Here is a 27,187-nt window from a genome sequence, read left to right on the forward strand (position 1 = left end):
TGAAAAGTTCTCACAATTAATTACATTGTCCTTAATAATTCCTTGCGATATTTTTTTTTTCTTGGACGGGTTATGGAAGAAGCTGCACCCGTATCTTTTTGTACTTTATTTTAGCATTGCACATTAAGATATCGTTAAAGTGTCCAATCTTGATGACTCTTGTATAGATAACTTTGTTTTCTTGACTATGCACGTCAGCCAAGAGTAGAAACATATTTGTGTTTTTACATTTGTGTTTATATTCTTATAGAATGTATTTCTACGCTGTTTCTGGTGTGATAACTTAAGTTTCGTCACCTGAATTTTACCAGTTCACATCACACACAACTATTCGCTTGAAAAGCCAAGCAATCTTTGTTGTAAATGTTTAACCTGATTCCATTCTTGAAATTTCAGTTAAAGCAAAACAGATTGATATTATAGTCCAGTAAATCTAGCATAAATTTGACCCTAACCTGAAGGTAGTTGCAACAGTAGATTTTTTAAGTTTTAATCTTTAGCATTATACCCCAAATATACACAGAAAAAAGTCCCATAAAATCTTATTTATGAAAGACTAAAAAAAAATCAACATTTAAAATTCCTATGGAGATTTGCATTGAAAAGGGAGATAACTCTTTCAAAAGGCAGAAATATCAATAATAAATGATACAAAATTATAACTTTACCGCTTCTATTCATCAGAATGTATTGATTCTTGATTTTTTAGCGGTCTTTAGGATATAACAAATAACTCTAAAGGTGTTTTCATATCTTTTATCAAGCTATAATCTAGATTTCGTAATTCATTAGTTGACCATTTATTGAATTTTTCAACATGTCAAGGTAAAGAATCTCAAATTTAATAAAAAAATAATTAATAAAATTGAGAATGGAAATGGGGAATGTGCCAAAGAGACAACAACCCGACCATAGAGCAGACAACAGCAGAATGTCACCAACAGGTCTTCAATGCAACGAGAAATTCTCGCACACGGAGGCGTACTTCAGCTGGCCCCTAAACAAATATATACTGGTTCAGTGATAATGAACACCATACTAAACTCCAAATTGTACACAAGAAACTAAAACTTAAAATAATACAAGACTAACAAAGGCCAGAGGCTCCTGACTTGGGACAGGCATGTATTATTCTTTTTGTGGTTTAAAGTTTCTTTAGACAAGTAAGATGCTGAAAAAATATAATATACAGATAATAACAATACCAAAGTTTCACATTGTTTTTTTCAAAATGGTCACAAAGCTTCAAATTTGCAATTTCTTTATTGAAAAATGAACACAAAAAAAAACTACTCATAACACTTCCGTTTTGTACATTTCATGAGCAGAAGATTATATAGTTTAGTCAAATATCAACTTATAACCCCATCAAAGTATCATACTTTACATAAATTTCAAGAAAATCAACCAAAAACTGACCAAAAAAGACTACTTTTTGTTATCTCCCCTTCCAATGTTAATTTCCATAGGAAATTAAAAATGCTGATTTTGAGTTTTCCTCAAGTTAGATTTTATAGGACTTTTTTCTTTGTATATTAAGAGCATTATGGTATAGATTAGAACTAAAACATTTTCTGTTGCAATTAGTTTGAGGTTAAATCTTAGTTTGACTGGACTATTATTCATTTTATCTCCTCATATTCATGCTGATGAACTTCCTCTATAATCCATATTATTATAGGTACTCATATTTATTGTTTCTTTTTTTAATATTGGTGTTGTTTTCTGGCGTATATAGAAATATATCCATTGCAAAGTCTTTTTTATCCGTGAACATGTTTATATGGCTTTTTCTAAATACTAAGGATTTTCTGCCTCAGGATTGTGTATTGGGCATTACCTTTATGAATTTTGGGTCCTAAGGTTCGTCAACGCCGTACTTTATTTTGGCTTTCTACCTTTTTTGTAATTCGAGCGTCACTAATAATGAGAAGATTGTAGACGAAAATCGCATCTCGTGTTATTCATTTAAGCCTCGACCTATGATGAGTTAATTGGTTGAATGTCCTTCAAGAGCCTTCCCTTGGTGACTCCTGTGTTTGGAAAAATATTTATCCACATCAGTTAAAGTAGGGCTTTGCTTGGTATATTTCAGCCATGGCGTTGTCAATTATTTTCAACTTATGAGTTTGAATGTTCCATTGGTATATTTCGCCACTCTTTTGTAATCGTCATAAAAAATCGTCATTTTACATTTTAAACAAAAGTGAATATATTCAACTAAAAGTTTGAAATCAGTGTTACACATCTTACGTTTGGGTCGCACAAATAAAGAAAGAAAAAAGTGACAAAGAAAAGATCCAAACGGTTAAATAATTTATTTATTTATTAGTTGTTGGCTTTAACTTTAACTTTCAGTAACTGTGGGTACTCATAGATCGGAACTTTGAGTCCTTTGTCTATATGCTAGTTAGTTTGGTTTTTTAACCAATTTTACAGTTGTTATTATGTTTGTGGTATTACTGTGTTGTCTCCTTCTAAGATTATGAGAAAAACAATCGCTCAAAAACATATTTAATCCTTCAGCTTTCAAAATGTGTCTTTTAAAAGTCAAAAACCTGAAATACAGTTGTTGTGGTTCGTTGATGTTAGGTATATTTTTTTATTTTTTTAATGTTCTGTCATAAATCAGAACGTTGGCTTTTTGTTTGAATTGCTTCATAATTCGTCATGTCTGGACTTTTATAGCTGACAACATGGTATCGATCATTGCTGAATGCTGTATGAAAAAATTACAAGGCCAAATAAAGTGCGAAGTTTAAGAGCATTGAAGACCATAATTTACTAAATGTTTGCCAAGTAAAAAAATAACAAATACACATTTTTGAAATTACTAAATCTTATCAATTTAAAATGTTCAAATATTGTCAATTTTCAGAAAAATCTTTATATAGTTCGTTCATCAGTTCAAATTTTTACATGGTGTAGGTAGTTGTTCAATGAGTGTTTATTTGCATGTGTATTTTTAAAAGGGATGTTATTGACAACATTTAATAAATGTTATATGAAAAAAAGATATTATGGTTATACACAATTTTTCAACCGTACGTTTTAGATATACATCTTCGTTTGTGGATCATTAAATCCTTCAAACTGTGCTATACTTCAATTAAATATGGATATAGTTAAGAACATAATTTTAAAGATAATGAGTGTTACATGTACCTGGTGAACATTCTTTTCTAGACCTTTATTACAATAAAAAAAGAAAAATATACGTTACAATTTCTGAAAACACAGAATCTATTAATAGTTATTACTTTTCATATTAGATTTGTAATCAATTAATTTTATTTTTACTTTCACATTCAAAAATGTCGATGTGTCGGATTTATTTATCTGGTGCTCACAGTACAGGGAAAACAACTATACTGAATGATTTAAAGCCTTTCTTGAACGTACAGTTCGAAGAAGAAATTGCGAGAGGTGTGATTAGGAAATTCGGCTGGAAACGTGATGATTTTTTACCCGAAACACAACCTGAAAATTTTCTTAAATTAAACGAGGAAATTCTCCGACGTCAAATACAGACCGATGAGGAAAATAGCCTTATGTTTAAAGGTAGTTTAATTTCTTAATATTTATATACTATCAATGGTTTTAATGATTAAATTTATCTACGAGATATGAAAAAAAGAATATGATTATGTTTGGTTAAATCATTAATAAAATTGAAAAAATAAAATAATAATTCGCTTTTAACAGCCAATTTGGTACAATTTTGTTAAAATAAGCAAAGAAATATTGCTGATGAATTATTCATTTGCAAGTGAATAATTCGACCTCATGAAATCTGTATTCATGGGACATTCAATTTAACTTAGATACAGATTGATTACGCATGCATAAGTTGAGTTTAGCCATTAAGAGAGTTTAACGATTCGATCCACAAAAAATCATTCTTATACAGGTAAAATCGAAAATAAACTTATTCACCGTGTAGAACGCCACTTGCGGGGTGTCGGCTATGTTTGACATGGGGTGGCAATTTTGAAGCGACGAAAAAGTAACAAGGTAAGTTCAAGCATCAAAATTTCTTATTTTTAGAACTCTCAGTACCATAAAATGTATTGCACGGAAGGAACCGCAACATAATCTATTTCCTGAAAGCAGAAGCAGTCGTTTTCAGTGCTCAGTTGTCTCAAACACCTCGCCCTAGTTTTCCGTGTTGCAGATTTTGAGGCTTTATATGCAAATTTCGGTATAAAAAACTACTTTACACAGCTACCCTCCGTATCATTGATATAGAATTGTAGTCCTCTCATTGACTTATACCAAATACCAGTTTCTTAGTTAAAATTAATTGGTTTTAAAACTGTTATTCATCAAAATATAAAGTGTCGCTCGGGGTGTCAGATTTTGCGTCGTAAGGGGTAGAGGCTTGTCATGAAAAAGAATACATTTTCTTATAAATCGATCTCTATCTGATACTTTTTGATTCTAACACACCTACACAAATATGAACATAAATGTAGCAGAAATGCAACCTAGAAAAACACAGGTTACATCAAATTCTTCAAATTTTATTCAATTCCGGTTCGTTTAGAGGTATGTATATAGTCAGAGTAGACCTTCAAAGTAGATATTATAATATGACAGATGTGTAACAGAAAACAGATAGTTTTAGCTGGCCGATTACGAACGAAATAACTGTCTTGATCATTTTTTTCTTGTAATCCTGTTCCGTTGTATATTTGTGTACAAGTCGTTGTTTTCTCATTGACAATTGTAGTATCATCGTCTTCAGGATTAATTGAAGTTATGTTGTCATTCGCTGAAAAAGATGCCGGTGAGTGTTTCATTGGAGAGAGTGTTCTAATTCTTTTAGGAGGGATGGATTTTTGCGGCGTGCACGAGTGCTTTTTATATAAACCTGGTAATGAACTATGATGCATTTTGGCTGGTGGAGGTTTCGGGCAAATCTTATGTTGAGGACTATTTTGTGATTTTCCACCATGTTTTGGTTTATTGAGCCTTAGCCTTGACTTTGTTTTACCATGATAGTGACTGAAAAGGAAAATAAATCGTTTACCAGTTTGAAAACTAAATATTTTAAGCCATTTTTACTATGAATGAAATCAAAAGCACATGTTTTATAAGACCAAAAAAAAAGGCAAAATGAAAAACTCTTATTTTGTCATGGTAAAGTAGATGTGAATGAAATCAAAAGCATATATTTTTTAAGACCAAAAACAGGCAAAGTGAAAAATCTTTGTCCTGTCATGGTAAAGAAGATGTGTTTGAAATAAAATATATCATATGAAGACTAATTTACAAGCAAATATGTATTTTTTTATGACAAGCCTCTACCCCTTGCGACGCAAAATCTGACACCCCGAGCGACACTTTATATTTTGATGAATAACAGTTTTAAAACCAATTAATTTTAACTAAGAAACTGGTATTTGGTATAAGTCAATGAGAGGAATACAATTCTATATAAATGATACTGAGGGTGGCTGTCTAAAGTAGTTATTTATACCGAAATTTGCATATAAAGCCTCAAAATCTGCAACACGGAAAACTAGGGCGAGGTGTTTGAGAAAACTGAGCACTGAAAACGACTGCTTCTGCTTTCAGGAAATAGATTATGTTGCGGTTCCTTCCGTGCAATACATTATATGGTACTAAGAGTTCTAGAAATAAGAAATTTTGATGCTTGAACTTACCTTGTTACTTTTTCGTCGCTTCAAAATTGCCACCCCATGTCAAACATAGCCGACACCCCGCATGTGGCGTTCTACACGGTGTTATTTCTTAAACCTTAAAATTGAAATCAAACAGACATAGAAAATTCTATTTGCACGAGGTCTTTATATCTATTTATATCAATGTGTATGTTTACATCGTGTTATATGACCTCCGCTTGTTTTAGGGATCATCTCGATAGTTAATTAGATAGCGTCTAACCTATAACATTAAACAAAGCAGACCTATAGGTGTAATACCACCAAATCATGGTACGTCACATCCGGTTGTATACGAAAGTGGGTCTAAAAAAATATTCCGTTGAATTTGACAGTTGTAGGGTTACTACATTTTATTGCAGTAAAAACATTTCTGTGTCATAAACATATGTCTTGAGTATTTCAAAAAATTTTGTAATCTTGAGGTTACATGGTGACTAAACCTTGTACACAGATAAAATAAGGGGAGAAATTTGATTGGTTAACTTCCAATGATGGTTATTTTCTTATATGCAATGAAATGTTATGTGAATTTTTTTCTATAGTACTGGACAGGATAAATCTTTACTCATGCCAAGTATTTCTTTATTTGAAACATAGATAAATCTGCACATTTTTTTTGAAAAGTGCAAATTTAACAAAGACTAATAGGGGAAAATCAATGGTGGTATTACACCAAAAAAATCCAATTTCAAGAGGTTGCAATCTATTTATATTCATGTTTATGTTGCTGTTAATATCGAGTGATTGTCGGCAGTAATCTAAGGTCATCTCGATAGTTAATAAGATGGCGTCTAGACTAAAGTACACACGAAATTATATATTGTCGAGTACATACTTTCTGAACTACTTATTTCAGACTATTAATGTAATTTGGATATAGTTTTAGTGTCTTATAAATCAAACATGTGAATTTTAGTCAATTCAATGAGCATAAATTTGACAGCTATTGCCCTATTTAATTGAAAATGAAATTGCGAGAAGATCCATGTATGATGTTTCGAATTTATTTTTCGAAGAATCTGCATTCTTCTTAGTTTAATAGCTAATCTCAGACCAAAGTTATAGCAATATTTCCAAGATACAGCATTTGAATAACTGAATTACAATCGAACGTATGAATCCAAATATACTATCTCTTTTCAGACTTTATTGCTGATCGTTGTATTGACCCTTTAATTTATGTGCAAAAATACATTGGAGATGAGGCATCAAGAAAACTTCGTGAACTACCAGGAGTATTTGAATGGACAGATAGGTATACATATATATATATTTCTTAATTAGTTACAGTATTCATTTCTTTACTTGTAGAAAGGTAACTAGCATAATACAGTACAATTTTAATACAGAACTAAAATCTAAAAAATAGGACGAAAATAGTATAAACAAGCTTCAGAAGTTTGAATTTAAATCAGTCAAAACCTGTACTGGTAATTAGTTATCAAAGGTACCAGGATTGTAGATTAATACGCCAGACTTGCGTTTCGTCTACATAAGACTCATCAATTGCGCTCAGATCAAAAAAGTAATAAAACCAAACAAGTACAAAGTTCAAGAGCATTGCAGACCCAAAATTCCAAAAAAAGCTGTGCCAAATACGGCTAAGGTATATAATCTATGCCTGGGATAAGAAAATCCTTAGTTTTTCAAATAATTCAAAGTTTTGTACACAGAAATTTATAGAAATGACCACATATCAATTGATATTCATGTCAACACTGAAGTGCTGACTACTGGGCTGTTGATACCCTCGGGTCGAAACGTCCACCAGCAGTGTTGTCCAACATGTTTCGTGGCTGTTTTCTGTACGTCAAATGCTTTCTTTTATTCTTCATGATATTTGTGTTTTTGGTTCTTTTTGTCTGTATAAGGATTCGTGTTTGAGCCAAGATAATGAGGGTATTTTGAATAGCAGTTTTATTCTTAATTAGATAAGAATAAATTACCTTTAAGAACAAGTTATGGCGTAAATTGATTTGGGATATTTCTCGTTAAAAAGTCCAAACATGTATTCTATCTTTTCGTATTTTCAGCCTACAGGTTCGGCCCGCCATTTTTTCCTTAAAATGTCCTGTACCAATTCAGGAAAACGGCCATTGTTATATCATAGTTTGTTTCTGTGTGTGTTGCATTTTAGTGTTTGTGTTTCTGTTGTGTCATTGTTCTCTTATACTTGATGTGTTTTCCTCAGTTTTGATTTAAAACCTGGATTTGTTTTTTTTTCTCAATTGATTTATGAATTTCGAACAGCGTTATACTACTGTTGCCTTTATTTTGCATCATAGCTATTAATTTAGGATTGATGGGTTGATGCTTAGATGCTTGTCTAGTGTTTAAAGTATAACACGTTTTGATAGGAAAACATGTGATAATATTTATATATAACTCTTATCTGTGACCAAATTTCAGAAGGGAATAAGAGAATAAAATAGATGAGATAGCTATATCAAGTGTTTACATTAAGGCGAGGTTAAGTGAAAATTAAGATACTATAAGCCGGTAGATCATTCGTTAAGGAAAAAAATAAGCTAAAACTATTTATAGGTCATGGACCTCCTTTTCCAGATATTTGAGATTTAAAATATGGCGGGAAAATACTCAGACTTATACCTTATATTTGCATTGGTGTTATTTGGGTCTCAAAACAAAAGAAAGAAAATCAAGAATCTTCTAAAATTTTGGTAAATGACCTTTCATGAGCTATTAAGTTTTATATGAAAAAATAAATGGGTGTTATTGGGCAAAATATTTTACATTGTATTGTATGAAAAACACCAAGGAGTCCGAACATTTGACATGAATTCCAAAATCTCACCTAAGTACATCCTTAAATTGTAATTAAGCAAACCGTTCTAGAAATAGAATTTCGCACTGGAGTGAAATTTTGATTACTTAAATTGTCAATTCGTCTTTTATAACTAAAGTCTGACTGAGGCTAAAATCACGTATCAAATTATAAGAATGCAAGCCCATAAACAGAAAATTCATTTAAATATTTTTTTTGTATAATTCCAGGTTAAAAACAGCATTAATATTTGTAGTCAAACCTCAAAAGGAATGTATTGTGGACGATGAAATTCGACTTTCACCGAAACTTGAAGAACTTGATGCCTTTCACAACAGTATACTTCGGGAATACAAACTCCTAGGAATTTCTGTCTTTGAAATTACAGAACTTGATAGACAAAAACGAAAAGCGTTCATACTAGAAAAAATACAGCAAAGATTTCCTAGTATTCTGATTTCATTTTAACTTTCAGGTTGACATAATAACTTTATTAAGGAAAACTCATGCATGTATGACATCTCTTTTGTCTACTGTGGATTCATTAATATTCGTCGGATACCAATTTTCGTGGATTTCGTGGGTACAGGAAAACCAAGAATTTAAATGTTCAACGAATTACCAATTTTCTAAAGGAACGAATACAGTCTTTGCCAAAACAACGGAATTAAATATCCACGAAAATACAAGTTTTTCTCAAACCACAAAAATTGGTACCCACGAAAATAATTGAATTCACAGTATCATAAAATGTATTACTTTCATTTGCATGTTTTATTCAAAATATACGCTGCACATAAATGTTTTAATTGAACTTGACAAAATCTTCCGCATTTCAAGTATTCTTTTTTGCAGTGACCATTTTAAACAATACAAAAACCCATACAGCCCGTAACAGAGAAGTGATCGAATTCGCGTTTCTTTACCGTCAGAATAAGTTACGTTATCGACAAACTAATTTCAGAAGTGACATAATTTAATTTTCTTCATCGACAAAATATTTAATGTGCAACGTGTAAGTTTTCATATTTTAAGCCGAAGTTTTTTTTAAACAGTAAAACATTTTTTTATAATCAACCTCTGTCATTGGCATTTTCATTTTAACGGTAAAACGTTTCTACAATAAACATGACCTCATCGATTTGCTCAATATAGATATTATATACTGCTTGCACTGTGAATATTTATGGGATTCAACACTGTAATAGTTTTTCTTTCGTCTAATACAGAATACCCCATATCTTTTCTTTTTCATACCTATCTGTTTATTATGTCCCCGGGATTATGTTAATCATACATTGTTGCAATACAATTTGTTTTGAAACGGAAAAAATGTTTTCACAATACCGACATGCTTGTACTTTGTCACAGAAAAAAACTGAAATGAATTTCCTTCAAATCAAAGTAAAAAATACAAATGTACCGTTTAACATTTGAAATGTTGAAGAGAAAATTGCTCTATATCTTAAGTTATTGACGAATATTTGAAATTTAAACCTCTATAAGATGTGATTTACGGCATTTCATTTTATCATTGACAGTGACAGAGAAGAAATATTCATAATTCTCAGAAAGTTTTCATAAATATTGTTAGATACCACTAATCGTTCCAACAATCAAGACAACAGAGACAAACATGGAAAAAAATATGAAAATGAAAAGATATGACTTAAGTGTTAGCATGTTCACGGAGACGGCACTCAATTTTCAAAAAAATAATGTTTTAAGGAACTGTAGAGGTCTCCACAGGTTTTCAACAAGGGTGGAATTCAAAACCTTTGAGAACCTATGTTGTTTATGGGTAATAGGTGAAATGTTGCATGATCCCTCAAAATGACAGTAAGCGCAGTTTTCCGGACGATTTTCATTTGTACACTGCTGAAAACTGTCAGGTCCTGGCCATGGTATATTTTGGAGAAATTTTTTTTTACTGATTTTTACTGAAAAAAAAATATTCTCTGTGTGTGCCATTGCAAGAAATAGTTTTGATTGTTATTTTGTCATATTAAAAAAAATTCTCAACAAAATTTTCCCGTTTAAATTGTACTAGAAAAAAGTCAAGTTTGCATGTGAAACGGACGAAGAAGACATATTCTAACAGAAGTACAAATACAAGTCCTCCCTTTTGTGTATACATATGAGAAAACATTTCAAAGTTATTGATTGAATTCAAATCCATAACACATACGGTACACATTGTAGTCCGAAAAAAATAAAGGACTTAATTCCTATCAAACACCTTTTTAATTGTTTACCAGTATATTTCTTTTAGTTTTGGGTAAAATTGTAAAGGAAATAATACTATCAAGACGACCTTCCATAAATCTTTTTTTTCTGTTCTGACTTTGAAGAAATGACTAATTTTCGCCCAATCGAAATGGTGCATGGACATATTTTGTTTCATATTATTATAATTATTTTCAATATTATCAATATTAAACTTGATTATCGACACATGAAAGTTTGTCAGCATTGTCAATCTTTTTAACGTTAAAGTACCAATAGTTCGGTCACTACTCAATTAAGTTTGTCGATAACGTAGCTAATTTTGACGGTAAAGAAGCATCAATTCGATCACTTCTCTGTTACGGGCTGTATTTTTACAATTCTTAATTATCTTTACCAGACCAGATCAGAAACTGGTCAACGTCAATGATAATAATTGAGCAACAGAAAATAAAACACGATTTAAGAAAAAAATATAATGAAACGATTTTAATGAATGATTAAAACTAAGTGACTTATTTGAATAAAATTAGTTATATATTCGTTTCAATATCTCAGAGAACAGAAACGATGAGAGTATGTATCAATATCAAACGACATCATGCCCTGCTTGCTCTTTCTCATTTCAATGTTCAGTAAACTATTAAATTTGATCAAAATCCTGATTCGGCATATATTCTAGTTCGGATTATAATGAACATCTGTATTTATATGTTGAAAGTTGCTGCGAGTACTAATTTATAGTAAATATTGTTTTTAACTTTTCTATACAAGACGATCGATTCTTCAGAGACGCTCGATTAAAAAAAAGTTCAAAAGACCAACTAAAGAATGAAGTTAAAGAACATAAAGGACCAAAACAACAATTCGTTGGGTGGAAAATTTGTAAACAGTTAATCTATCATTATGACCATATCAAAGATAAGTCATATCAATAAAGAAGCGCTGACTTTAGGACTGGTGATACCATCGGGTGGGAAACCTCACCTTAGTATTCAAAATTTTCAAATACAGCTATTTCTGTGGTGGAAAATCTGTAGCATTTCGATAATTCTAAGTTTTGTGAACAGCTGATTTATAAACTCATCATAGATACCAGGATTGAAATTTTGTATTTGCGAAAGATGTGAGTTAAATCTAGAAAACACAAATCAGTGACGCTTGAATAAATAAAAGTAAAAAGGTCAAATAGTATGAAGTTGAAGAGCATTGAGGGCAAAAAGATCCTAAAAGTTTACTAAATACAGCTATGGTAACCTATTTCTGAGGAAGAAAAGCCTTTTTTATTTCAAAACTTTAAAATTTTGAAACAGTTAATTTATAATAATGATCATATCAATGATAATTCATGGTAACACAGAAGTGCTGACTCCAAATGCAGTATAATTAGGAACAAAATATAAGAAAAGCCAAAATATCAATATAAGGTTAAATGTTCAAGGGTAAGTTGGAATCTTAGTTTAAATTAACTAATTTATATACATGTATATATTTTTTCTATTAACATGCAACTGTTAAAAAAAAAAGTTCAAACCTCTATCAAATATGTTTTATCTCATTGATAAATGAAGGTTCTAGACATAAAGGTGTGAGCCAAGGTTTTACCAAGAAAGATTTTTTTGGTAAAAGCCTGGTGTCGAATCAAAATATCAAAATGATGCTATTTTGACAGTTTTTGCAGCTTTGTTCTGAATTCAAGTTTGAAGCCCTGATGCAAACATATAAAACAAACTATAATCAAAAATCAATTGTTCAGAGAACAATAACCAATTGTTCAGAGAACAATAACCAATTGTTCAGAGAACAATTGAAGGTATTTCCACATCAAGTTATTGAAAAGAAGCTAGTTCTGGTTTACTCAGTTAAAATTAGCATCCAATCAGAAGATTCTTTATACAGATGCGATAAGTAAATGGTTTCTGTATACTTTTGAGTGAAATAAGGGAGCTAATGTGTTAATTCCGAGAAAGAAAATGGTATTTCCGAATATCATAGTTCTTTCACACTCATTCCAAAAACATTTAGTTTCTATTTACTTTTGTCTATAAAACAGGAGTTAATTGGCCACTTCCGGTTTATCGTAATTCACTTTTAGTCTGTATTTATAATACAAAATATATGGATTCTGAGTACTTTTTCATGAAAAAAAGTGCAAAAAAGGCTACTTCCAATTTACTCCAGGTCACTTCCGGTTAACATTTTTCAATGTCGTATGTCACACAACATTTTGTTCAAGGTCATATGGCTTTACAATGAACTATGTTGAAGTAATAGTCAATTAACCTTCCATTGAGACATTTCAGGGGCACTAACTCTTATAAGATGCTATTAGATTGTTTCAGACCAAATTTAACATATCTTCATTACAATTAAGCAAACATTTTTGACTTGTTCTTTTTTATATATATCTTTAAAGGTGTCGGGGAAATTGCAAAAACAGGGAAGCCAAAATTGAGATAAAGACCTCGATCTCCAATTTGTTTTTATGAACCAATGGCCAGGATGTCAAATACACGTACCTTAATTCTGTATTACTTACCATTCATGTGATACATTGACATATCACTCATGTCAAATTCAAAAGAGGAAATAACTGTCATATGGAGTCTATGAATCGATTTTGTGGGTTAATCATATATTATGATTATCAAATTTGATGGGCCAAAATAAAAAAAATTGTGAACTAATCACACCTTCTCTTTTCAAAAAAGGTATGAAATAAATAATGTCAGTTGGAAAGCAGAGACAATTGGGCTGATCAAATCCTTATGGATTACAAGTCCACTAGCAGTAGATCAATCCAGTATAAAAATTTTGTACAAAGCCCATTTTTTTCTACAAAAGACTCATTAGTGACAGGCAAATCAAGAAGTTAAAAAGTTAGAGCATTGGTAGAAAATTTGAATTATTCTGCCAATTGGCCATATTTTGAGTACAAAATATTTTTATTTATTTTACTTCCCATAACATATTAGGTAACGCTTCTCTTTAGGAATTTCCCTCATGATGTAGGGTAAACACTTGAATGTATATACAATAAACTAATATATCTGTTCCAAGCATTTTTCTTCTTTTTATCAATGTTTTCAGTAACATTCTACAAGCATTGGATTATATCAATCTCTGCATTATTTTCTCTGTCAACCTTTTGAACACAGGATTTTGAATTTGGTATATGCTGACATTCAAACTGATCATAACTGAAGTATTATTTTCATTAAATGCATCTAATGGTTGAGCCTCATTACACATGAAAGTTCAGTTTACAATTCAGACAAAATCAAAATCCCTTTTGATGTTTATACCTTTTAATAAAGTTAACATGAGCTATTTTATGAAATAAGTTGATGTAACATGTGAAGCAACATTTGCTTTCTATTTCAGAGCTTCTGGGATCACTCCCAGATTTTTTTTGTTTTTTGTCCTGGTGTTTTTAGTTTATCATTGACTTGTATATTCCACTTATCTTTTCCAAAACATTTGTATAATAAAGAGAGCTAATCAGAAGTACATAACTGTGTGCAATGAAACAATTACTTGATCAATTAAGACATTAATGCAATGACAGAAACTACAAGATGGAACCCTTTGTTTTGGCTGTATAAACAATTAAGGCCATAACAAAACAAGTTGTCCAGTAACTCCAGCTAACACGGTACTCATTTTGTAATCTGGCAGTAGTTTGTTCTTTATTTGAGATTTTTGACAGAATCACGAGTTGCTGAAATTTTACTGTAAATAAATCATTGTTTTAAATAGTTTTCCCTATTTGTACATAATACCCTTAGAAACAGATATTATTCTACATTCATCCATGATGACAACAAACTTGTTCCCAAGATAGCATTATGTTTTGCATTAATAAAAGCAATTATAGATAGTTTACGTTTATTTGCACCAATTAATAGAGTCTTAAAAATTTACAAATGAACAAAGAACTGATGTCATATATAACTTAAAGATTAGTATTCAACAGAGAACTTTTTCAGTGAAATACTTGCAAGGTCCCTTATAAATTCATTACTGGCTTTTTAACACAGATATTTGTTCCGAATGAAGACGAACATTTTTTCCAATAGGAACTTTCTGAATAACTCATGGGACATTTAAATAATAGAGTGTTTGTACAAGATGAATTTTCTTCTTTTCTAGATAATTTATCATTAGTTAAGTTTCCATCTTCTCTTCCTCCTCTTCAGCCTCATAAATTCTTGGTCCATATAATAATACATAAGCTGAATGCCAATCACCTGTAAAATAAGAAAAAAATCATTTTATCAAAAGTACTGGGAACATCAATTCATCCAAGAAAAAACTTTTGATCGTTTTTGAAGTTTGTACATATACATGTTCTAAAGCAAAGAAACTAAGAATTTGTCCAAAACATCAAATGTGCTGAAAACTATGACTATTCCTATATTTCTAATAAAATCCTTGTTGCATATTTTGTCTTAAATATTTAAAAAAAATTGGGGCAAATATTCCTTTTAAAGCAGAACATTGATGGTATTTTTGCAGACTTTGTTCAACTATCTAATATTTTTTGCTGTTTATAATACTGTTTATAATTTCTGTCTATCTATTATAGTTTAGATAATAAGCAAAACTAATTAAATTGGTCAAATATTATCAATCAATGGCTTTTAATTCTAAAAGAAGTCACTTGGTGGTTTCAATCATATTGGTATATATATATAGTTCTTTACTGGGTAATCAATTTTGCTCTTTGTAATATTTTTCATATTTTTTCAAATAAAAGATATAAAAGCTATATTGGTAAATAAAATTTCAATTCAAGGTGATAGTTACAACAAATTGGCATAATTTTATCAAAAATGTATATTTACTTGATTTTTTATAGTAAATAAAAGCACATATTTTTTGGGTCTCACATGTCATGATGGTTCAATTGTAACTACATAAAATTAATTAAGTGGTAAATTCAAAAGATTGATAAAATTGACTGAATCATCAAACATTATTCACTATATGTATACAAGTAAGTTTGAGATCTAACTTTTAGTAAAACTAGAGGCTCTAAAGAGCCTGTGTCGCTCACCTTGGTCTATGTGAATATTAAAGGAAGCAGATGGATTCATGACAAAATTGTGTTTTGGTGATGGTGATGTGTTTGTACATCTTACTTTACTGAACATTCTTGCTGCTTAAAATTATCTCTATCTATAATGAACTTGACCCATTAGTTTCAGTGGAAAATGTTAGTAAAAATTTACAAATTTTATAAAAATTGTTAAAAATTGACTATAAAGAACAATAACTCCTGAGGGGGTCAATTGACCATTTCGTTCATGTTGACTTATTTGTAAATCTTACTTTGCTGAACATTATTGTTGTTTACAGTTTATCTCTAGCAATAATAATATTCAAGATAATGACCAAAAAGAGCAAAATTTCCTTAAAACTTAACAATTCAGGGGCAGCAACCCAACAACGGGTTATCCGATTCATCTGAAAATTTCAGGGCAGATAGATCTTCACCTGTTTAACAATTCTACCCCGTCAGATTTGCTCTAAATGCTTTGGTTTTTGAGTTATAAGCCAAAAACTGCATTTTACCCCTATGTTCTATTTTTAGTCATGGCGGCCATCTTGGATGGTTGGCCGGGTCACCGGACACATTTTTCAAACTAGAAACCCCAATGACGATTGTGGCAAAGTTTGGTTTAATTTGGCCCAGTAGTTTCAGAGGAGAAGATTTTTGTAAAAGTTAATGACGACGAGGATGGACGATGACGATGGACGATGACGATGGACGACGACAGACGCCAAGTGATGAGAAAAGCTCACTTGGCCTTTTAGGCCAGGTGAGCTAAAAAGGGTGATGCAGGCGTGAATTTAAAAAAATAAACCTTATATACACAAGTGAGATTGGTCTCTGACTTGAAAATGATAAGTTTTTCGAAATTCATTGAAAATTGTCATTTTAAATGCACAATTCAGAAATATTAACATTTTAAATGAAAATTTAAGATAAAACCCAAAAAAACAAGGATGTGTCCCCAGTACACAGATGCCCCATCCGCACTTTCATTTTCGTATGTTCAGTGGACCTTGATAATTGGGGAAAATCTCTAATTTGGCATTAAACTTAGAAAGATCACATCATAGGACATCTTCGCTAGCCAAGGGTTACGATCAACTCCCGCTCTCTCTACCCTTGGCGGATTGAGATAACATTTCAGAGACACAGGATAAGGATTTTCATTGGTTGCAGTCGAAACTCGCTGCATCCAATCAAAAAGAGTCTATAACATGATCATGTGTAAATGTAGAAGGTGTTTGTAAACAAATGCCACATGTTTATTGTGCAACAAGTCTTTACATCCCTAAACATACGTCTGCCATTTGCATGAATGTTGACGTATATTTTCGTTTCTGGCTTTACCAAGTGTGTAGAATCTAGACACTACCGTGTTTTTACCTCCAAATTGAAGAGTTCAAATGCTACCATTGATCAAGAATAATGTATTCGGAATGGGAGTGACTTTAATCTTCCGATAGATGGCGCAACATTGTTTTCACAAATATTGGCTTAATCTGCCAAGGGTGGAGAGAACGGGAGTGGATCATAACCCTTGGCTACCGAAGATGATCATAGGGAACATGTGTACTAAGTTTCAAGTTGATTGGACTTCGACTTCATCAAAAACTACCTCAACCAAAAACTTTAACCTGAAGGGGGACAGACGGACGAACAGACGGACGGACAAACGGATGAATGAACGGACAGATGGACACGTACACAGACAGAAAACATAATGCCCATAAATGGGGAAAAAACAAATATATCCATTGAATAAATAAAATAAATATGGTAAAATGTCAACCCAATCAATTTTTTGTGAATAATATAAAGTACTGTTCCAGTTGAAGGTTGTTGCAGCCCAAACATTGTCTTAGGGTAAACACTTCAAATGACCGTACAGAATATTGTCATACATACCTCCACCTGAGAGCCTTAGTACATCCTCTGCAGTCACAGGACTAACATTATCATCGTCGTACATGTACCAATCATCTGCAAATAATAACAGTACATAAATGATAAACAAGGATTCCATCATTTTGATTTGAATATAACAATCACATGAGCTTTGATGTATGTCCCAATACAATGGAACATTAAAGACTACAAGCTGGCTAAAACAACATAACAGAACTGTGTGGGAACTTAAAAGCAAACAAAAAACTTGATTTTAACTGGCAATTTCTTGGTTTAACATCAATGTAATTATAAGAGTGCAATGCTTTTTTTGTAGTTATATGGGATTGTAAAAGCATTGAGTGATTTTGTACAAATCATAATTCATACAATTTTTTTATACAAGTTATCAAAGAAGATAGTGCTTAATTTGTGGGGTTGAAGTATACACATCAGTGAGTAATACATCAAGCTGGTCAATTAATGAAGACACATTTGTATCACCTGGTGTAAGGTTTGTGATAAAAATACTGATAAATGTACAAAAAGTCTTTGCAACTTGAACACAACATGCATAACCCTTAAAGAAAGTTCTAAAGGCTAAACTTGATCACAACATACATAACCCTTAAAGAAAGTTCTAAAGGCTAAACTTGATCACAACATACATAACCATTAAAGAAAGTTCTAAAGGCTAAACTTGATCACAACATACATAACCATTAAAGAAAGTTCTAAAGGCTAAACTTGATCACAACATACATAACCATTAAAGAAAGTTCTAAAGGCTAAACTTGATCACAACATACATAACCATTAAAGAAAGTTCTAAAGGCTAAACTTGATCAAAACATACATAACCATTAAAGAAAGTTCTAAAGGCTAAACTTGATCACAACATACATAACCATTAAAGAAAGTTCTAAAGGCTAAACTTGATCACAACATACATAACCATTAAAGAAAGTTCTAAAGGCTAAACTTGATCACAACATACATAACCATTAAAGAAAGTTCTAAAGGCTAAACTTGATCACAACATGCATAACCATTAAAGAAAGTTCTAAAGGCTAACCTTGATCACAACATACATAACCATTAAAGAAAGTTCTAAAGGCTAAACTTGATCACAACATGCATAACCATTAAAGAAAGTTCTAAAGGCTAAACTTGATCACAACATACATAACCATTAAAGAAAGTTCTAAAGGCTAAACTTGATCACAACATACATAACCATTAAAGAAAGTTCTAAAGGCTAAACTTGATCACAACATACATAACCATTAAAGAAAGTTCTAAAGGCTAAACTTGATCACAACATACATAACCATTAAAGAAAGTTCTAAAGGCTAAACTTGATCACAACATACATAACCATTAAAGAAAGTTCTAAAGGCTAAACTTGATCACAACATACATAACCATTAAAGAAAGTTCTAAAGGCTAAACTTGATCACAACATACATAACCATTAAAGAAAGTTCTAAAGGCTAAACTTGATCACAACATACATAACCATTAAAGAAAGTTCTAAAGGCTAAACTTGATCACAACATACATAACCATTGAAGAAAGTTAAAAAAAAAACTATGAATATGAAACTGTTGGGTTGACTTAAATTCAACATATTGAAAAATTGAAATATTCTCCAAAAATTTGATTTCCACTTTCTGTAATCACACCAAAAACCAGTTTTCAGTGCAAGCTTCCTTAAACAAAAGTCTGACAAATATACCTGTATACAGACATAAAAATTTTAATTTGATACCGCTTTCTGAATTCTGATACAAATACATTTTTTTTATTTTTTTAATGTCTGATACAAGTAATCTTTATAATTAATCTATCCAGAAACAATTAGTATAATTGCTATGAATTTTAATTCATTGTGCATTATTTTCAAAGTGTTAATGACTTGACTAACCTCCCTTTCGCCTGACCCAAGCAACATAATGCCCACTGGAACTGGATCTGCCTTTGTGTGTTAATACAGCTTGTAACTCATAATACCCACTATTGTTTGAACCCACATCTAAAAGCAGAAACTACAAATTCAATGCATACCAAAACATAACAGACATAAAAATGTTACCTTGTACTGAAAGGTCAGGATAAGAGACCTTACTGTCTAATTTTTAATAGTAATTTGAATTTGAATTCAAAATTTTATTAAATATGAGGTAATATAAAGCTAAATATAAGTAGTTCAAAATCCACAATGTCAAAATTCATGCATTTGAGATGTGGTTAAAAATAAGTCCCTTATAATACATGTTTTGAATATAACTACATAGAATACAAACTACTTATTTTTAAAAGATTTGTTTACCATTAAATATTAATTCATGTGACTTTCAATACTTGGTGTTCTTATGAGAGTATTAACTGAAATATGGGTTTGCTTCCTGGTTGGATCAAACCCCAAAAAAATAATTCATATACATTTATATTCTGCTTCAATTCTAGAAGAGTGTGCAAAGACTGGTCAACTTGAGGTTAAATAGTATAATTGTATTTGTAGGGTAATACAGACTGTCACGTTATGAGCTTGTACCTTAAAAAATTAACACACTACATTGATCTAGGAAGTGTATACTATCATCCATTTAACAACTTTATCATTCTCAATAAGTATGCTATATTTTACATAAACAAAACACACTGACTAAATTATTATTTCCAATAAAAAAATGTTCACAACAAATTGATCTTCTTACCATCAGGAAAAGAATAAGGTTCTTGTTTTAACTTTATTTCTTTCTTCTCATCTGTTTTACCAGATACTTTAGCCTGTAATATAAATTAAATACATAACCAATATTCAGAAGTTATTATTTCATATTATAGTTTTGTGTTATAAGTGAAAAAGTAAAAAAGTTCCAGTTATTTACTGAATGTGTTACTGGTTATACTTCAATAAACAAGATTGACAACTAACAGGTAAACAAGGCAGTCAAAGGCTAATTACCGAAAGTGTAAAATGACAAAGGAAGTAGTTGAGTAAACAAAAACTTGGCAATACCGGTAGATGAAAAAAAAATCAATTGAAAAAATTGGAAAAAAAGTATTCAAGTTTGTTGCCTCCTTGTCCTTTTATATGTGTTCAGAGCTTTTTAACTGGATGCAATCCCCTTTTTTTTCTACATGTCCCCCTTGTGCATCTTTTCCTCACTTGTTTGGTCCCCTGGCCTTTTTTGAGCCGCAGACTGATAACAATTATCAGTGATCTGTAAACATTTTCATCTCAATGAGTTGAGATGAAAACAAGTAAATTATAATCAGTACATAAAAGAAATGTCTTACCTTTTGTAATTCTTCTGCCTTTTTATCTTCTTGTTCTTTAAACCGATCCCTCATTGGTGCAAGTTGTTCTTGTAATTTTTCTGAACACAGATCATATACATCTAAACTTATTGGAAATTTAACATCCTAAAAAATAAGAATATAACCACAATTACAAATTCCTTTAAGTCTGTCCTAGTTGTAAAAGTAACAAATTTAATTTACATCAATGTCCTCAACTCTGCTAATTAGAAACACAATATTCTCAACAATCACATTTCATATGTATGAACTTCATTATAACAATAAAATGTTTTTGTGTGGACATTGGGCAGTCATAAAACCTTCCTAACATATCCACACATGCAAACCTTTTTGTAGCATATTATTTGATAAACACAATCTGTGATCTCTCATGAGAATATCCATTTACCGTGATTACGTATATTTTAAGAGTATGTATTTATACTAAATACTGATGAGTATACATTATAGGGTTTTCTACACATTGATATCGTAAAATATCAGCCACGAGCCACAATGTTTCACAATATGTTGAACGCCTCATATTTTACTTTATCTATACGAAGAAAACCCGATTATCTGTTTATCATTCTATTACTGGTCTTTTCCCTCTTCCTAAGACAGTTTTACGCTTTCATTATGTATTAATTATATTATTATATTATGTTACATATTACAAACTGGTACAAATCTATAGAACCAATACTTTACCTTTAAAATTTTAGCATTTATTGCTTCTTTTTCTTTGTAATAAAATCTAACGAACTGAATAGCTAAATAGGCTGGAATTCTCTTTAATTTACTCTAAAAAAAAAAAAACATGAAAAAAAAATGTCAGTATTTATGTCAAACTATATTAGTGCTGTAAATTGAAACTTTTTCTGACTTTTGTATAATTCACATTTTCATTAACAATAATTAACTTATCACATGACAATACAAAAAACTAAAGAAATTCCAAAATTCTTTCCTTTATTTAATTCAGTAGATTTCAATAAACATGTACGTTTGAAATCATCAAAGTATACTTCTTGGATAGGAGTGAGGTTCAAAATAGCTTTCTTTAACAGACAATTAAGATCAATGCAAACTTATTTACATAATTAAAACTCAAAAAAGTATTACCAGATTAGAAACACTTACAGATTTTTTATATACTGCATCTCTTCCTAGAGTAGGTGAATTTTTAGTAATATGTTCTTCTAATCTCTGAAAAGAAAAATTGTGTTATCATATGTTGTACATATGACTGCATTAAATAGTTCATGTATGTGATAAAAGTTACAAAAGTGATACTATCCCTGGAATGAATACAAAATTATATTTAGAAATACATAAGCTAATGTCTTCAATAGTTTCTATAAATATATGGCAAAAAGGAAAAATTTACATTTTCTCAAATATGCTAAACTTTTTGTACATACTAGCTAAACCATTAAGTATAAACCACATTTAAACTAAACTTGCCCCACTCAAAACCTGACATTTGCAACCATGCTTAATGAATGGGTGTCTTGTAGTTCTCTTTGTTACATTCACAAATTAAAATACTTGTATTACATTAAATTTTCACATTATATACCTTTATCTACCCCAAAAGGTACAGGGAAAAAAAAACATTTTATACCTAACCAAAAATGTAACTAACCTATACTTAGTAATACGAAAACAATTGAAAGAAAATACTAGTGCTGTAGCTTTGTGATCGACTAATTTTATTAATACTTACAGATCTTAGACCAGTATGCATGTATTTAACCTCTGAAAAGTAAGTATGGCAAATATATAAAATAATTCAATATTGCACCCTAAAATTCATTTTGTATATCATAACTGGTTTGAAAAAAAAAATCTGAAACTTTATTTTCAAAACAAGCTTTCTAAGATTTCAAAGTATTGAACCAACCCATCTATTTTAAACACATTCTCATATCTCAAATCTCTTACCAAATATATCATGTGAAATATATCATTTTTTTAATACAATTTTTTTTCCAAGTTATACATTATCATATTCTATTTCTACAAATTTAAAACCATACCTTTTTCTATAAAACAACTTAATTGATAAAATTTTTCTGTTGCATGTGTGGCCACTTCTTCTTCTGCCTCTTCACATTTCATTCTGAGTATTGTTAAGGATACCAAAAATTCAGTTTGTGGATTTTTTCAACCTACTAGTAAACAAAAAAAACCTAAAAACTGAAGGTAGTGTGTTGACAACTGTTATATTTTGTAACAACTTATAAAAGTATCATGTTTACTTTCAGAGAACATAACATGATATATGTATGGATTTTATGGTTGTTATTAAATAGATCTATCATTAATTGTAACTTTTATTGACACATGATGCTAAATGACCTCTCTCGAAATTTTATGCATTATTAATTTACAAACTACAGTACATTGACCTAGTCTGACAACTAATAAATTTCCTCACTGAGCGCAGCTGGATACATCCGCAGAGGTCCAACACTGAACCATTGGGGCAAAAGTGGACACAATATTCATGCCTGACATTTCTTTATACATTATTTACAAATAGTGTAAGGGAGGTAAATCCGAAACATACCCAATATTGGATGTTAAATGATTTTGGATTACCTCCCTTACACTGGTTATAAATTGTCTTAATTGTCCATTGACCAGAAAAACTTAGTTTTTCCCCTTTTTTTGCCCCTATTTTCTAAACAATTTGAGTAATAACCCCCATAGTCAATACTTACCATCCCTTCAGGATATGGAAACTTGTGGTATAATTCCTGAGAGATTCATACACTTCAAAACAAGTTATTGTTTGGAAACTACAAAAATGCTTATTTGGGCCTCTTTCTGGCCCCTAATTCCTAAACTTTAGGGACCATAACCCCCAAAATCAATCCCAACCTTCCTTTAGTGGTATTGAACCTTCTGGCAAAAAGGAGTAGGTCCGGTAAGGACCGATTTTGGCCTCAAATTTTATGTTCATCTGACGAAAAATTTTGACCACTTTTTAAACACTCAAGTGTCTATTTTATTTGAATCAATTAGTTTATGTGAAAGATTTTAACTGATTTTGTCATAAAAAACGCACCGATTCAACCTGAAATATGAAAAATCTACCAAATATGCCGAAAAATGTCATTTTTCAGATGGTTTTTGTCAAAAATGAAAGTGGCCGCATCCTTGTTCATCCTCAACCTTTATATATGTTATGTAATATTATCATAAAATACAACTTACATTTCAATATTAAGGATGAACAGGAATGAGGCCACTTTCGTTTTACACGAAAACCGTCTAAAATTTAACTAAAATGCTAGAACTGTGAAGATTTCAGTAATTTAGCATGACTTAATGGTGCTAGTACCCGATACATGTGCATTGTATTGTCAAAATCAGCCCAAATTTATGTAGCAGAAGCATTCTACTGTCCAATGAATAACTAAAAGTTAACATTTTAACAATTTTGTAAAACTGCTATATTTTGGGGCCAAAAAGGGGTCTTACTGGACCTACTCCTTTATAGAGATCCATTCACTAAAACTAAAGTTATTGTCCAGAAACTAAATGTGTCTTTGGATGACGACGCAGATGGCGATGCAGACGACGACATGATAGCATTATATGACGCAAAAATGTATTGCGGTCATATAAAAACATTAAAAAAAAATTATTCCTAAAAAACAATCTTGGTATCTAAAATATTTTGATTAGCTTTATGAACAACTATCTATACTAAACCAATTTGGTTTTTTTAAAACAAATTGGGAAATCATGTAATTATTCATTGTACATGGTCAATAGATATTTCATATGGGTTTCAAAATATTATTTTAATTCATAAACAATTCATCTTAAAACTTCTTGGAAAATAGCTTGAAGGGATTTATATTTGTTTATTAAGATCTAATTTTTCAAGAATTCTTCAGGAAAGGGCATACCATGAATTGAAATGATATCAAACAAAGTCCAAATTTGTAATGTCTTAACTGGATCCATTTTCTACCCTAGTCTACTGCAAGTTTTAATAAAACTATGAAAATCATTTCTAATATAACTCGTCAGACCATAGTATCTTCCCTACATTGCAAAATTCCATTTCTGATTGATGAATCTTGTAATATCATGGTTTTCATGAGTTAAGAATCTCACTTTTTTGTCTTCATTTTATACAAATCATCAAAAGATACGAGACATCAAATTCTCCTGATAAATACTGATCAACTAGGCCTTGACTGCTAGATGCACTAATTTCCTGAAAAAGACATGATGAAATTTTACAAATCTGAACATTTTCTGCCTTGTACAAAGTGAGTAATACAAAATTAATGGCTACATTTCTTGGAGGTAGAAGGACACTGTTGAACTGAGATTCAAACTAACAAACAAAATATGTCCAAATTTTAATTTAATATAAAATATGCCATGTAGGGGGATAACATTTAAAAAATCTTGAGGTTTCAAATAAGAGAATTGGAATATGGAAGACACTAAAATCATGTCACACATGGAATAACTTGTTAGATGAAGATTGTTGCAAGTTATCACTGAAAACATCTCACAAAGTTTGGTATAACTTGTCAGAAGAAGATTGGTGCAATATATCTAGAAATGTTGACTCGCAGTTGCTGAGAAAAAAATGTGATTGAAATGTGTCGTGGACAGACAGACATTCAGTGGTAAACAAGTTTATTCCCTCCTTTAGAGCTATGATATAAGTGGAGACTTGTAACATGCACATTCACCCATTGCCTGTCATTCCTGATGATTGCAAAAGGTGAAAAAAATATTTTTGTGTTGTTGTAAATCAGAAGGTTCATTTTACCATTTGTTCTTTTTTTACACCAGGCACTTTTTGTTGTAGACATCGAACTAATTCTGTCCAGCATTCATTTGCATCCTGAAATGTACAATAACAGTCAATTAAAAAGAAACAAAACAAAATATAACATACTTTTTTATATACGGTTCCAAAATTTCTAATTACAATAGTAAACAAAATAAACAGAAGGGATGCATAATACCTTTAAATCATTTAGTCTACTGTTAAACTGACATCAAGTTCACACATACATTATGTACACATATTTTGACATATACATTAAATCCTTTCAAATTAACCCCACTTCTTATCTTGTATATTATTGATGATGGTATCTCAGAATTCTTCAAATTTTATTTTTCTAATAACAATGCTGATTATCATAATACCTGTTGTGCATAGCCTCCATGTTCACTCTTTTCAGCAAATTGTGGGTAAGCCATATGTAGTACTTGTAACATAATAATAGGTGGAATGGCAGTTCCAGACTTATCCATACTTAGAAACAACTCTTTCATAGCTGAAAAATTCAAATAATGTAAAACTATTATATTATAATCATCTTACCATTTACATGAATAAATCTTTAAATTTTAGTGAATTTGGACAAATTAAAGAACCTTAGTGAGCACGCTCACATACCCCACGTCCCCACATTGAAATTAAATAAGTATAAGAAAAAAAAATTGTATAAGAAAAAATATTGAATAATAATTTCCTGTCAATATACACATCTACATAGTATGTTCTTATTATCTACAAAATTTCATGAAATTCTGTTGTGTGTTTTCAGAGGAGTTGAGATGACAAACTGTTGCAGAAGTACATTGAAGCAAATAAGTTCAAAGGGGCGTAACTCCTAGAAATAAAATTGAATCGTAATTTCCCGTCGATATGCACAACTACATAGTATGTCCTTATTATCTGAAAAGGTTTCATGAAATTCTGTTGTGTAGTTTCAGAGGAGTTGCGATGACAAACTGTTGCAGTAGTACATTGAAGCAAATAAGTTCAAAGGGGCGTAACTCCTAGAAATAAAATTGAATCGTAATTTCCCGTCGATATGCACAACTACATAATATGTCCTTTTCATATAAAAAGATTTCGTGAAATTCTGTTGTGTGGTTTGAGAGGAGTTGCGATGACAAACTGTTGCAGTAGTACATTAAGTAAATAAGTTCAAAGGGGCGTAACTCATAGAAAAAAAATTGAATCGCAATTTCCCGTGGATATGCACAACTACATAGTATGTCCTTATTATCTGAAAAGGTTTCGTGAAATTCTGTTGTGTGGTTTGAGAGGCGTTGCGATGACAAACTGTTGCAGTAGTACATTAAAGTAAATAAGTTCAAAGGGGCGTAACTCCTAGAAAAAAAATTGAATCGCAATTTCCCGTGGATATGCACAACTACATAGTATGTCCTTAT

At 30.9% G+C, this 27,187-nt stretch overlaps 2 protein-coding genes across 3 annotated transcripts in view; one reads left to right on the forward strand and one right to left on the reverse strand.

Moving 5' to 3' along the window:
- Window positions 1-3,251: 3,251 nt before the first annotated feature.
- LOC143048073 (uncharacterized) lies at window positions 3,252-9,360 on the forward strand. The gene is made up of 3 exons (XM_076221518.1): window positions 3,252-3,561; window positions 6,834-6,945; window positions 8,706-9,360. The coding sequence occupies exons 1-3, from the start codon at window positions 3,315-3,317 to the stop codon at window positions 8,941-8,943; spliced, it is 597 nt and encodes a 198-aa protein (XP_076077633.1). The 5' UTR covers window positions 3,252-3,314; the 3' UTR covers window positions 8,944-9,360.
- A 5,212-nt stretch (window positions 9,361-14,572) lies between these two features.
- LOC143048083 (ubiquitin carboxyl-terminal hydrolase 14-like) overlaps window positions 14,573-27,187 on the reverse strand; it is a 35,676-nt gene continuing 23,061 nt past the window's right edge. For both annotated transcript variants that reach the window (XM_076221532.1, XM_076221539.1), the window contains exons 7-18: window positions 26,150-26,280; window positions 25,764-25,838; window positions 25,129-25,193; window positions 22,996-23,078; window positions 22,683-22,714; window positions 22,097-22,162; window positions 21,665-21,757; window positions 20,951-21,076; window positions 20,365-20,437; window positions 19,572-19,679; window positions 17,666-17,740; window positions 14,573-14,951 (exon numbers count right to left, since the gene is read on the reverse strand). In XM_076221532.1, the coding sequence (XP_076077647.1) occupies window positions 14,869-14,951; window positions 17,666-17,740; window positions 19,572-19,679; window positions 20,365-20,437; window positions 20,951-21,076; window positions 21,665-21,757; window positions 22,097-22,162; window positions 22,683-22,714; window positions 22,996-23,078; window positions 25,129-25,193; window positions 25,764-25,838; window positions 26,150-26,280 (1,010 nt within the window). In that variant the 3' untranslated portion in view covers window positions 14,573-14,868. The remainder of the gene's footprint in view (window positions 14,952-17,665; window positions 17,741-19,571; window positions 19,680-20,364; window positions 20,438-20,950; window positions 21,077-21,664; window positions 21,758-22,096; window positions 22,163-22,682; window positions 22,715-22,995; window positions 23,079-25,128; window positions 25,194-25,763; window positions 25,839-26,149; window positions 26,281-27,187) is intronic.

This window comes from Mytilus galloprovincialis, chromosome 1, assembly GCF_965363235.1.
Source record: "Mytilus galloprovincialis chromosome 1, xbMytGall1.hap1.1, whole genome shotgun sequence".
Classification (NCBI taxonomy): Eukaryota; Metazoa; Mollusca; class Bivalvia; order Mytilida; family Mytilidae; genus Mytilus; species Mytilus galloprovincialis.

Coding starts and splice junctions, on each gene's coding strand:
- LOC143048073 (XM_076221518.1), top strand. CDS start 3,315: ATGTCGATGTGTCGGATTTATTTATCTGGTGCTCACAGTACAGGGAAA. Junction 3,562..6,833: donor AAATAGCCTTATGTTTAAAG/GTAGTTTAATTT, acceptor ATCTCTTTTCAG/ACTTTATTGCTGATCGTTGT. Junction 6,946..8,705: donor GTATTTGAATGGACAGATAG/GTATACATATAT, acceptor GTATAATTCCAG/GTTAAAAACAGCATTAATAT.